Source organism: Mandrillus leucophaeus, unplaced genomic scaffold (assembly GCF_000951045.1).
Source record: "Mandrillus leucophaeus isolate KB7577 unplaced genomic scaffold, Mleu.le_1.0 Scaffold205, whole genome shotgun sequence".
Lineage (NCBI taxonomy): Eukaryota > Metazoa > Chordata > Mammalia > Primates > Cercopithecidae > Mandrillus > Mandrillus leucophaeus.
In genome coordinates, this window is record NW_012102088.1 from 837,241 (window position 1) to 850,862 (window position 13,622).

Sequence of the window (13,622 nt, forward strand, 5' to 3'; positions counted from 1 at the left end):
AGATTTAAAAATAAGGCCTTTATTACCACGCAAACCAGAGCAATGTGAGGCAGCCAGTTACGAGGTGGTGACTTGGAGGCTGGAAAAACTACCAAGTGTCGTGTGAGAACAAGAATTTCCATGAAGGGAAGCCTTCCACATCAGCTTCCAGCAGAACCCAGGCTGGGTCCTTCTGGCCAAAACTGGTCAGATGTATGCTGTAATCAGTCAGAAAAGGAAAGGAATTCCCCTTAAAGGCTCAGACTGCTCAAGGAATGTCCTCCAAGGAATGGGAGCACACAGGTGTATCTCCCTCGCCTTAGTACGCAAGGGTGACTAATGATTTAACTCCTGCAAAGGCCTCCAGCAGTTTCGAACGTGCAAAGGAGCTCCTGCAAGACACATGTGCCTGGAACTCATGAGTCTCACCCATCTGGAGGTCTACCAGTATGAGGTTTAACTTTAAGGAGCTCCTGCAAGACACATGTGCCTGGAACTCATGAGAGTCTCACCCATCTGGAGGTCTACCAGTATGAGGTTTAACTTTAGGCAGATGGCTCCTTCACAAAGACTCTCTATAGCCATAACACTGAAGAAAGAGATGGCACATTCCCTGCAGGTCTAAGCCTTTTCTCCAGTGTGGAGTTTCAGGAGTTAAACAATGTTAGCTCTTGGGCTGTAGGATTTTCCGCATTTGCTGCTGTCACGAGGCCTCTCCACAGTGTGAGATTTTCGGTGGAGAATGAGGCCAGAGTGTTGTGTAAAGGACTTCCCACATTTGCCACACTCGTATGGCCTTTCTCCCGTGTGAACCACCTGGTGCTGAATGAGGCTAGACTTTTGGATAAAGGATTTCCCGCACTGTCCACAGTCATAAGGCCTTAATCCAGTGTGAATTTTCTGGTGTTCAACAAGGGTATAGCTTTGTCTAAAAAATTTCCCACATTCACTGCACTCAAAAGGCCTTTCTCCAGTGTGAGTTCTCTGGTGCCGAACAAGTTTAGATTTGAACATAAAAGCTTTCCCACATTCCCCACATACATAAGGCCTTTCTGCAGTGTGAACTTTGTGGTGTTTATTGAGGGTGGTTCTTTGGCTAAAGGATTTTCCACACTCGTCACACTCAAAGGGCCTAGCTCCACTGTGAATTAACTGGTGCTGAATGAGGCCACACTTTAGGCTAAATGATTTCCCACACTGGCCACACTCATAAGGCCTTGCTGTAGTGTGAATTCTCTGGTGTACAACAAGGCTGAAGCTTTGTCTGAATAATTTCCCACATTCACCACACTCATATGGCTTTTCTCCTGTGTGAGTTCTCTGGTGCCGAACAAGAGTGGATTTCGATCCAAAGGCTTTTCCACATTCATCACACTCATAAGGCCTTTCTCCAGTGTGAATTCTGCAATGTTCAATAAGGTTGGAACTTTGGCTGAAAGATTTCCCACATTTCCCACACTCATAAGGCCTCTCTCCAGTGTGAACTCTGTGATGTTTAATGAGGGTGGCTCTTTGGCTAAATGATTTCCCACACTGATCACACACATAAGGCCTTTCTCCTGTGTGGATCCTCCGATGATCATTCAGATGAGAGGTTTGGCTAAAAGTCTTCCCACATTCACTGCACTCATAAGGCCTTTCTCCAGGGTGGACTCTTTGGAGCTGAACAAGGGAGTACTCACAGCGGCAGGCTTTCCCACATTTGCTAGATTCATAAAACCTTTTTCCAGTGCAGACTCTAGGGTGAAAAAAAGTTTGTTTGTGGCTGGACTCTTTCCTGCATTCACTCCACTTGTAATGACTTATTCCAACATGAAAGGCCTCCTCACATTTGCTGATTTTGTTGGGTTGTTCATAGACAGCAATAGCCTGAGGCTGAAGAACACCCAGTGGGGCTAGGAAGTCCTTCCCAACCTCAATGCTGGTGAAAGGCGTTCCTGACTCAGGGAATAGGCAGCACTGCACAAATGAGGCCTTGTCCATGTTACTTTCCAAGGGTTTCTCTGCACTATGATGCTTCTGTTCCTGGTGAAAGACTGCACATGCCCCAGTCAAGCATGGTTTCTGCCCAGGCAAATCAGTCAGGTGTAAAATGTCGGTCAGGAACGGGACACACATGTCACAGGATTGAGTCTTCTGGGTGGATGGACTGGCCTCTGGAGTCCTGACCTGAGGTACTCTTTCTACAGAAACACTTTGCTCAGGTGTCTCTTCATCCTCCATCCCATGGCAACAAACTGAAAGCAGAGAAACACTGATGAAATGCACGTTGACTATGATGGCAGTGTATTAACCATTTAAAAAAAAACTGTTTTCTGAATACTTAATGTTCTGATATCTTAAAAACTTTGCTGGCCTGAGCTCAGGAGTTTGAGACAAGCCTGGGCAATATGGCTAAACCCTGTCTCTACTAAAAATACAAAAAATTAGCCAGGTGTGGTGGCGGGTGCTACTCAAGAGGATGAGGCAGGAGAATTGCTTGAACCCGGGAGGCGGAGTGTGCAGTGAGCCCAGATCGCACCACTGCACTCCAGCCTGGGAGACAAGGTGAAACTGTCTCAAACGCAAAAGAAAACAAAATAAAACACTTTGCTGGCTGGGGAGAGAATGGTGCTTCCAGAGTGAGCCAACTCTTAAGAGATAGCAAAGGGCTCAGCAAGGAGCATAACAAATACAACATCAATTCAGAGCCCCATACTCCCAATCACATTTTCTATGTGACTTGGATGTTTCAGGAGCTAATATTCCTCTGCTCTAATCATCCCAAGGTCAGGCAGCAGACAACTAAGCCCAGTGAGCCCCTTTGCCCCAAAGCAAACCACTCAAATTACCCAATCCTAAACTGTTTATCATGTCTTGTGTTATCTGCAGAAACCCCAATAAAGGCTGTGGCTTAATATTTTCCCTTCTCTCTTGTGGCCCTGCATGGCACAGTGCTCACATGCTCTTGCTACTGCAGGTGATAAATTCCTATGTCATTGACATTAACCTCTCTGTATTGGCACTCTACCACCTCCATTAATTAAAACCCTGTGGGTACATAACAGGAAAGGGAAGCACCTTCACATAGACATCAAGGAATGAATTCACAGTATTGCTTTGAAGCAACATTGAGGAGCTGAAAGCAGGATAAGAAAGGGGCTGCCTAGCAGTAGGGGGCCTCTAAAGATCACAAAATGGGGAGGCCTCACCAAACACAGGATATCAAGGATGGGGTGCAGCACATAAGGACAGACAGGGTCTCCAATCTACTCCTTTGCCAAATCCTGTGGCAAGATCTTGTCAGCTGGTGGCATGTGTATGCTGTGCTGAAGGTTGGCATTATTCAGGCCCAAGATAATGCAATTGGAAGTGAGTGAGAGATTCCAACTGCGATCTTGTGTTCAAGAAATATTTAATGGCATATGCACAACTCACAACATATTGGGAGTGGGTCAGTGTTGGAAAACACGCTGGGAGGCAGTGCAGAGAAACTGGTGACACATGGAGGGCAGAAAGACGGGGCAGCGTGAGGCCAGATGTCCCAGATGAAGCAATAAGCCAGCAAAGTGTCAAAGAAGAGGAAGAAAAAACGTAGAAATGAGGTGTGTCCAGTAGCATTAGCACCAAACTCTGGATGACACAGGGCAAATTCCTGGTAAGATTAGAAAACAGGCTGGATGCCATGTCCTCACCCAGGTGCCACTGACTGAGGCCAGGCTTCCTCTGAAGCCATATTCCCATCTTCACCCTTTCCAACAACCAGGGTTTTCCCGGCACCTCTAGATGTGCCACTACTTGGGACTTGAATGAAGCAAGTCCTAAGGGACAGCTGGGACAGGTGAGTATCCTGCAGTGGCCCAGAGCAAGTCAGCTTCCTTGAGAACACAAGAAAGAAAATTAATATGACACAGATCCTGAAGGAGGTTCTGGCAACAACAGCTCATGGTCCATGTAAATACTGATGAGGAAAATTCTGCAAATTCCTAACACAGGTAGTCAAAGGAAATGTCCTCAAGGAGGCACAACCTGAGACACAAAGTACCATGAATATGAACACAGCCACCCAAAGAGGAAGTGAAGAAGTAAACTGAGATGCATTAGGCTGACTCAAGACACCTAACACCCAGACCCATCCCGGTGCGTTTTGGAACAGCAAATACCAGGGCTGATTAAGGAGTGCAATGATTTCATTCCTTACACCACAGCACATATGCCAAGACAGTGGGGAAGTCAGCAGAGCCCATGGTCCGACAGAGCTGCCTCTGGGGAGAAAAAGGATAGACAAAGACCAGGAGACAAGAGTGGTTGTGAGGGCCTTACCCAGCGCAGTTATAAGTGCAAAGTTCTCCAGCATCACATCACGGTACAGGAGCCTCTGAGCCTCATCAAGGAGCCCCCATTCTTCCTGGGAGAAGTAAATGGCCACGTCCTCAAAGGTCACAGAGCCCTGCCATGATGGGGACAGATCTTTCCATGATCAGATTCTCTCCTAGGATCCCAAGTTCATGCCCCCCATGCATCCTTCCCCTGCTTACCCCCAACCCTAAGCCCCACCTCAGAGGAGATACCAAGCCCTGGTGGCACTGATTCCTGCCCTCTCCTCATGGTCCTATCATCACTGTGTCTTCCCATAGCACCAACAGGCAGGTGGGCCAGGAAATGCCATTTAAACTCTGGGTCTAGCATATAGGGTTGGATTTTGTCTTGTCAGACAATTCTCCTGGAGTTTCCAAAAGTATGCCTCTCACATACAAGCAATGATGAGGTTAGCCATCATTCTTATATCCTCAATGCCATGGCCATGGGTTGTTCAGTTCACACTTCCTCTCCATATGCACATCACTCTTTGAAGCACACACCCTCAAACAATCTCACTTCCACGGCGATTTCCACCCTGTTGCTCCACACCGTAGGCAGTTCTCTGGCATCCCCACGATATTTGGAACGCAACATCCAGAAAGTGCTTGGCAAACTGAAATGAGGTCCGGTGCTACTCAGAGGCTGAATGTCCCCACTGCCAAAGGCAGCCCTTCAGAGCCCCATCCTGCTCTGAAGGCCTCCTTGCCTGACTCTGTCCCTTGCTACATCCTCAGTCACCCAGAAATACCTGGGGTTCTGACACCCATGGCCCTCTTCCACTAGTGCTGCACTTGATCTCCTCTGTTAAGTCACAGTCTTTCTCTCCTGTTAACCCTCATTCAAAGTCTGCCCCAGAGGACTCCCACACCTCAGGCCCAGTAACTCTCCCAGATGACCACCTGTGACTCTCAACTTATCCACCTCCCTGAAATTCCTGACACCTCAACGGTTACCACAAAACCCTGGTAGATAGATCCAGAGTGCTGAGAAAGCACTAGTTTTGGTCTCAGTGTCATCTTGTCTGGATTACTTCCAAGCATTGATCTCATGCCCACTCTTCTCCTAGATCCTTGGCCACTTGCCAGATCATCCTTGCTCTCACACCCCACCATGGCCACTTCTCTCTCATACCTGTCTTTGTGATTCCCACCATGATCAACCATGTCCCCCAGCAGAAGACCCAGTAGTGACCCCCAACCTCCCTTCCCTGGGCTGGTAACAGCGTTACTAGAGTGATCAGGATTCCACCTCCTAACTGTGTCCCAAGCTATACCCCTAGGCAAGTAGTGGCCACCTTTTAAATGTCTCCATCCTGAATCCCTCCCCACAGTTCTAGTCCTCTGGATAGACTATCCACTTGATGTCTAAACTAACTGTTCTTTGAACCATCTCAGACTCTAAAGATGTCCCACTGGGCCATGTTCAGATAATGATTTAAAAAAAAAAAAAATTTAAATAAAGATGTTCCAAATCAAAATTTCTGATTATCTCTAGAGACAACTGACTCTACTACCAATTTTACAATCCTCGCTAGTGGAGCTTCCATATTTCCAGCTGCTAAACCCAAACAACCTGCTTTTACCCCTGAATCCTACTTTTCTATCTCTTGCCTTCAATATCTCAAAATCCAGGCTTCCCTACTTAAAAAACGGTTCCAGAATCCAACTACCACCTCCACAGCCACCACACAAGTCCTGCCACCAGTAACACTCATCTGGACTACTACAGCAGCCTTCTTCACTCTCTTCCTATCTCATACCTCACATTCAGCCTGTTCTCTCAGCTTGGCCACACAGGGAACCTGATGAGACCTGGATCAGGTCACATACCTCCTCTGCTCCCAAACTATCATTGCTCGTCACACACTCCAGAAGAAACACCCAACAACTGAGAGCCATTTTTTGTCTGATTCCTGCATCCCAGCGTTCAGTTCCCATGAGAAAGAAAAAAGTTGTAGTTCCCTAAACCAGCTCAGCTTGACTCTCAAGCACTTGCTCATCTAGTATATAAGCCTGAGACAACGTCCCACACCTTACTTTGCTGGTTCCCAGCAACAGGAACCGTTCTATACCAGCTTCCAGCCTGGATGTATGACCCTGGGATTGATGTTTGTTCAGGGTTCCTAGAACCAAACACCGAAAGAGTGCCAAGAGAAGAGTCCCAGAACACAATCTCAGAGACAAACACTGGGGTCAGCACCAGTGAGGCCCCGAAACACTCTCCACTCACCTGTGTGAAGCCCATAACTTTAGCTTCTGCAGTCACGGGAACCTGCGGGAAGAGGAAGGCTGTGAGACGCAGGTAACTACGGTGGAAGGTCCATGGGCTCATGCCTCCTTGTTTCCCTGCGCAGCCCTGGAGACAGGTGACTTGGTGATGACTAAATTATCATTGCGCCTCAGTTCCGTGTGACTCTTACCTGCTCTGGGACCTTGCACAAGGACTCAACCTCCCTGTGCCTCGGTGTTATCCCCCTTCCAGGCTGTTCTAACTCTTAACTTCAGGAAAATTTTCAAAAGTCTAACTCAGACCATGTGCCTCATCTGTTCACAACCACCCATGGCTCTCAGCGTCTTGAAAAGAGCGAGCCTCACTTTGCCATTCCGGCGTGAACGCTCCTGGCTCAATCGCCCCAACAAGAGTCACAGAAACCGGCCCCTCCGCCTGCCACACCCTCCACAGCCCACGACACCAGGCTTGTAAACGGGAGCCCCACCCGCGAGGGCCTCACAGTCCCGGACTCAGGCTGGGCTGCAGGGACGAAAACAGGCGCCCCTCACGCAGGGTGTTGGATTTCCGGCGGGGAGAGCAGGTGAGGCCGGGGGGACGTAGCACTCACCGAAGTCGAATCTCTCAGCACGGCCGCCGCCATCGGATTGTGAGTGGAGCGGGGCCAGGGAACCCAGGCACAGCTGCCACCAGCGACAACGACCCACGGGCTGCAGCGTAGCGGGGCGACCCCCGCTCTGTGCCGGGGGCAGCGTTGCTAACTCAGGCTGCGTGGGCCGAGGTAGTAAACCCCCAAAAAGACCATCTCGGAGCGGTGCCGGAAGTTCCGCCTTACCGTTTGCAATAAACGGAGACAGGCCCGATCCTGAACGTTGATTGGCTCCGCGTCTTTGCAGCTTGGCGCTCAGCATTATGGGTAATGTAGTTCTCAGACGCCCAGGGTGCCAGTGCCGTCCCCGAGATTCACCCGGAACAAGGGCCAACCGGCCGCGCGGAAGGCGCTAGGAAAAGGCGCGACACCAAGAGCGAGACAGGGCCTTGCCGCTCCTTAAAGGGGCCGCTGGCCGATTTCCGCGGTCCCAAACCCAGCTAAGTGCCCACGTGGCTAGAGACGTTGATTCAGGTTCAGGAAGCAAAGGCTCCGGATCCACACGGACGCGTCACTCCACGGGGCCGCGTAGACACCGCGGCCGCAGCGCGGGAGGGTCCTTGCCTCATCCCCCTCACGTGCGGGGCCGAGGCGTTTGAGGCCGTTTCGGGGACCTCAGCGGTTACATAGGCGACAGAAGCGACCTACGGGGCAGGCTCAGGGTCGCCGGTCCGGGAGGCCACTTGGGGGCCACGCCCCCTGGCCGCTCCTACCCTGAGCCCCTTGATGGTCCCCAGGTGCAGGAGGCTGGGCCGAGAAGTTCCTGGGGCAGGGTTCCTGGGTGGCTTCACCCAGGGCACACCTCCTCCGGGGGGCCCTCCCTGGGCGAGCTGGGAAAAGGGCGTTTCCTTGACTAGCAGGCCACGTGAAACGCAGAGAATCGAGTGTCACCACGAATGAACACACAAAGGGACTGAACGCTGGGAAACATGAGGACAAAATCATAGAGGTGTCCACCAGCCACTGACCTGGAATAACAAATAGTCATCCAAACGTGCAAAAGAGAGGAGAGTGAGTAAAAGGAAAAAAAGGTGCTCACAACGATCAAAATGGTGCGTGTGGCTCTGGCCTCTTGAGAAGCTCTGAGGAGATTCTGTTGCTGTGAATGTGTTGGACTTGCTGCTTGTGTCTGTGCAGGAAAAGGACCATGGAGCCACTGACCCAGATCATGAGGCCCAAACTCATAAAGTCAGTTGCAGAGAATATGAATACGACTAGAAACTTTATACATCTAGCTGGTTTGAGCAAAGAACAGTATACACAATTTATTTTCACACTTACATTTTTGCTGTTTATTTGACTAGTCACATTCATAGAAACAAAGATACTTACCAACAGTTGCAGGATCTAGCAGAGAAAACAACAGAAGCCAGTGAACTTTGGGGATCCCATTCTGAGCTCCAACCACCTAGAGAAACGGACAACGTTTTGTGGACTGGAAGCCACTGAGGAGACAGGCGGTGCTGAGGGAAACCCCTCTGGCCACTCTGTGAAAATAGAAGAGAAGTTTGCATCCAGCCTTATCCAGGAAATAGTTCAATCCAAAAGCTGCTATTGTATGAGGGATCCCTCTAGAGAAAAGCACAAACAAATTGGCAAAGGCCAGCTGGTTGAGAATAAGATCCGTGGGTCTAATCTTGTGTCCAGTAAGCAATGTGAAGTTACAAAAACAAAGAAAGAAGGAGTTTCTAAGGATTCCCACTCCCATCTGAGTGAGAAAGGTAAGCCTCATTTGCAGATTGGCAGGAGCTATCACGTTAATATCTATAAGACTTGATTTTAATTGGTACCAGAACAATGAGGAGTTCAACAAGCAAAAAGAAATATGTTGGCCAGGCATGATGGCTCATGCCTGTAATCCTAGCACGTTGGAAGCCTGAGGCAGGAGGATTGCTTGACGCCAGGTATTCGAGACCAGCTTGGGCAATATAGCAAGACCTCATATCTAAAAAAACAAATAGCTGGGCATAGTGACATTGAGGCCAACGAGCTATGATCACATCACTGCACTCCAGCCTGGGTAACAAGGCAAGACCTTGTCTCTTTTTTTAAAAAAGAAAGAAAGAAAAAAGAAAGAAATTGTTATACCATGCCCAATAACCTCTAGTACTAAACCTAACATGTATTTTTCTAGTTTAAGTGGGCCTTAAATATGTGTGCTTATGGGTGCAGAAGTTGTCTCTCCTTTAGTTATAAAAATATCTCTATCAAGTGGTTGCTCCACAGCCTGCTTGATTTCCTTTCCCAAAAAAAAAGGCTTTTTCTTTCTGTGCCACATATCAAGGCTGCAGATTTTCTTTTTCTTTTCTTTTTTTTGAGATGGAGTCTTACTCTGTCGCCCAGGCTGGAGTGCAGTGGCCGGATCTCGGCTCACTGCAAGCTCCGCCTCCCAGGTTCACGCCATTCTCCTGCCTCAGCCTCCCGAGTAGCTGGGACTACAGGCGCCTGCCACCATGTCCAGCTAATTTTTTGTATTTTTAGTAGAGACAGTGTTTCACTGTGTTAGCCAGGATAGTCTCGATCACCTGACCTTGTGATCCGCCCGCCTCAGCCTTCCAAAGTGCTGGGATTACAGGCGTGAGCCACCGCGCCCGGCCATGGCTGCAAATTTTCTAATTTTTTTTCTCTGCTTCCCTGTTAAATATAAATTATATCTTTTGGTAATTTATTTGCTCTAGCATCTAGCACAGGCTTTTAGGAGTAGCCAGGCCACATCTTGAAAGCTTTGCTGCTGAGAAATTTCTTCCACCAGCTATCCTTGGTCATTACTCTAAAGTCCAAACTTCCATAGATCTTTAGGGCATAGGCACAATGCAGCCAAGTTCTTGGCTGAGCCATAACACATCTGACCTTTGCTCCAGTTCCCAATGCGTTTCTCATTTCCATCTGAGACATCATCGTTCTGAACTTCCCTGTCCACATCACTATCAGAATTTTGGTCACAACCATTTAACCAGTGTCTAAAAAGTTCCAAACTTTCCCTCAACTTCCTGTCTTCTTTTGAACCCTCCAAACTCATTCAACCTCTGCTCATTACCCAGTTCCAAAGTTGCTTCCACATTTTCAGGTATCTTTATAGCAATGCCCCACTCCTCTGTACCAATTTTCTATGTTAAGCCATTCTTGCATTGCTATGAAGAAGTACCTGAGACTGTACTTAGAAAAATTAGAAAATTTGCAGCCATGGAGGCTGGGAAGGGTAGCAGAAATGGAAGGGAAAGTGGGGATAGTTAATGGATGAAAAAATATAGTCAGATAGAAGGAATAAGATGTGGTATTTGATAGCACAACAGGGTGACTACAGTCAACAATAATCTATTGTAGAATTAAACATAATTAAGAGTATAACTAGAATGCTTATAACACAAAAAAATGATAAATGCTTGAGGTGATGGATACCATTTATCCCAATGTGATTATTACAGACTGTATGCCTGTATCAAACTATGCCATGTAACTCATAAATATATACACCTACTCTGTACCCCTAAGGACTAAAGATAAGAAATAAAAAAAAATAAAGACAGGATGGAGCTAAACCTGGGCCCTCTGGTATGTTCTACCTGCCGGTGGAGCTGGCCTCTGCTGTCTTCAGTCCCTTGCTAGATGTCATGGTCCTTGAGGTTAACACTCCCCCATACCATTTGGTACCTGTGGAGTCCCTTGGGATTAACTGGGTGAACAGCAATAGAAGTTAGTAGACTTTGTGAATGACACTGCCAAGCTGTACTTGAATAGCTGTGCCAAGGAGACACACACAGAAAGAAAACACAAAACAACCCATGCACATCCTAAGGGCTTCACACTTTCTTGCACTCTATCTTCAATGTTTTTTAGCTTTCTCTTTAGATACTTATTGACTGTTGGTCTCACCTAAGTTTAGCTATAGATGGAGTTTATTACTGCTTTGTGATCACTGGCAGCCTCCCTCATCTCTGGCTGGGCTTCTCCCTGAAGGACTGGGCCTCAGGAGCAGGTGGGTCATTTAGTCCCCTGGACATGCCACACAGAGTAGGATAACCTAGCTAGGCTATCCCTCCTCCCCAAGTTATCCAAGCAATCCCACTAGTTCTATGCCTAGATGGACACACATGCTTGAAGTTTGAGAAGCCATGTTTGATCTCATGTGGCAACTCTGAGAGGACAGTGAGGGTGAGGGCATGTGTTAGGTGGCCATTGTGGGGGCTGCTGGCCTCTGGGACCAGAGGGTAGTGAAGGGCAGAACGGTGGCACCGAGAGAGTGCCAGTGTTACTAAGGAGAAGGGTTGCTGTCTGATGCACACAGAAGCCAGTACCATGGCACCAGGTTTTTGAGAAAAGCAAACCTTTGGCTGGGTACGGTGGCTCACGCCTGTAATCCCAGCACTTTGGGAGGCCGAGGCGGGCGGATCACAAGGTCAGGAGATCGAGACCATCCTGGCTAACACAGTGAAACCCCGTCTCTACTAAAAATACAAAAAATTAGCCAGGCTCAGTGGCGGGCGCCTGTAGTCCCAGCTACTCAGGAGGCTGAGGCAGGAGAATGGCCCGTGAACCCGGGAGGCGGAGCTTGCAGTGAGCCGAGATCGCCCCACTGCACTCCAGCCAGGGGGACAGAGCGAGACTCTGTCTCAAAAAAAAAAAAAGAAAAGAAAAGAAAACCTTTATTGCAAATCCACAAACAAGAAGACAGGAGTCCAGGTCAAATGCGTCTCCCCAGTATGGGATTTGGGGCAACTTTTAAGGATTAGGAAGGACAGGTTGGTAAACACTGGAAGGGTGGATTTTGATTGGAAGGACTTCAAACAAATCTATTGATGGCAAGGCGGGGACAGGGGTGTTATCATCCAAGATTCAGAGACAACAGACCCCTTGCTTTCAGAAGTGTTTCAACACTTGGGTTCCGGCCATAGCCCGGGATTTTGGTTTCCTGGTGGTGGCAGGGTGGAGTCTGGTAGGTGAGACTTCAGTTCCAGGTGTTGGGTCAATGTTTTCTTTTTTATTTATTTATTTATTTATTTATTTATTTATTTATTTATTTATCGAGACAGGGTCTGGCTCCGTTGCCCAGGCTGGAGTGCAGTGGCATAATCATAACTCACTGTAACCACGATCTCCGGGGCTCAAGCGATCCCCCCACCTCAGCATTCTGAGTAGCTAGGATTACAGGTGCACCACCACACCCGGGTAATTTTTTATTTTTTGTAGAGACGGGGTCTGGCTATGTTGCCCAAGTGATCCTTCCACCTCAGCATCCCAGTGTGCTTGGATTACAGGCATGAGACAACCGCGCCGGGCCTGACATTTTTCTTTTCTGCACATTCTCTAGCTGTGTAACTTGCAACTCTTCAGCTCTGTGCCTGCAAAATAACTAGACATTCTGTTACCAACAGAAGATGGCCAGATGAGACTGGTCCAGCCGTTATACCTGCACCTTCGTGGAGGCCATTAAGAGTATCCCTATAGGCCGAGTCAGCTGCTGGAAGGCAGAGCATGGATTTCCCCCCCGGGGACTAAATCCCATTCTTGAGCTCCAGAGGCCTTGTTCCTACCACTGTACGCCACCGCGTGGGGTGCCCTGGGAACCCGCCTACCTCCCTACTGCCCTGAGGGCGGACAGAGATGGTCCTAGCAGGTGTGGGAGATGAGGTAGACGATGTCTTCAGTGGGGTCCAAGGCTCATCTGGACCCAGTTCTCAGCCAAGGGGCGGTGAAGGGGGCGTCAGAAAACGCAGGAGCGGCTCCCAGACCCTGGAGGGGACTCAGGGAAGCAGAGGCACTTTCCTCGGCCGCTCCGGGGCCTCCCCAGCTTGCCCTCCCCAAGAGAAGAAGTCCCCGGGGGAGAGCTGCCCAGGACCCCTTCCCATGGGACGTCTCGGCCCCGCCTCCCTCATCTAGGAACAGTCAAGGGGCTCAGAGCAGGAGTAGCGCGGGCGCGGCCCCCACGTGGCCTCCGGGAAGACCTGCCCACAGCGCCACACCTAGATCGCTCCTGTCTTTCACGGAACATCCTCGGCCCCGGCACAGCCTCGAACGCCTTGACCCCGCCAGGGAGGGGCACGAAGCTCCTTCGCTCCCGCAGGAGCGTCGAACACCTGTGGATCCGGCCTCAGCTTCCCGAGCCTGAATCAATGTCTCTAACCACGTGGGCGCTGAGCCGCGCCGGGACCACAGAAATGGACCAGCGGCCCGTTTAAGGAGCGACAAGGCCCAGCCCTCTCCTGGACTGTGGCGACGCCATCTCCCTGCGCCCCCAGCGCGGCCGCTTGGCTTTTGTTTGAGGTGACTCTGGGCCGCAGCATCCTTCCCTGCGCCCTGCGTACCGGCGGGACTACATTACCCAGAAGGTTTCGGCTCCAGCCGCAGAGACGCTGAGCCAATCCGCGCTGAGAAAAGGGTCGTTTCCGCTTTGGGACCAATAGGTCGGGGAGGTACTTCCTGTATC

The 13,622-nt window shown here is 49.5% G+C and overlaps 1 protein-coding gene across 1 annotated transcript; it reads right to left on the reverse strand.

Annotated features, from left to right (window-relative positions):
* ZNF416 (zinc finger protein 416) lies at positions 1–7,393 on the reverse strand. Its single transcript, XM_011979682.1, has 5 exons — positions 7,160–7,393; positions 6,550–6,591; positions 4,282–4,408; positions 470–2,216; positions 1–388 (listed from the first exon to the last, which is right to left on the reverse strand). Exons 1-4 carry the CDS (start codon positions 7,190–7,192, stop codon positions 634–636), a joined length of 1,785 nt encoding a protein of 594 aa, XP_011835072.1. The 5' UTR covers positions 7,193–7,393; the 3' UTR covers positions 1–388; positions 470–633.
* Positions 7,394–13,622: the final 6,229 nt, after the last annotated feature.

Bases quoted from the DNA above. Each gene is read 5' to 3' on its own strand.
- ZNF416 (XM_011979682.1), bottom strand. From the start codon at position 7,192: ATGGCGGCGGCCGTGCTGAGAGATTCGACTTCG. The intron at 4,409-6,549 runs GTGAGTGGAGAG...CCATCATGGCAG, and splicing joins AAGTTATGGGCTTCACACAG to GGCTCTGTGACCTTTGAGGA. The intron at 2,217-4,281 runs GTAAGGCCCTCA...CTCTGCTTTCAG, and splicing joins TGCACTTATAACTGCGCTGG to TTTGTTGCCATGGGATGGAG.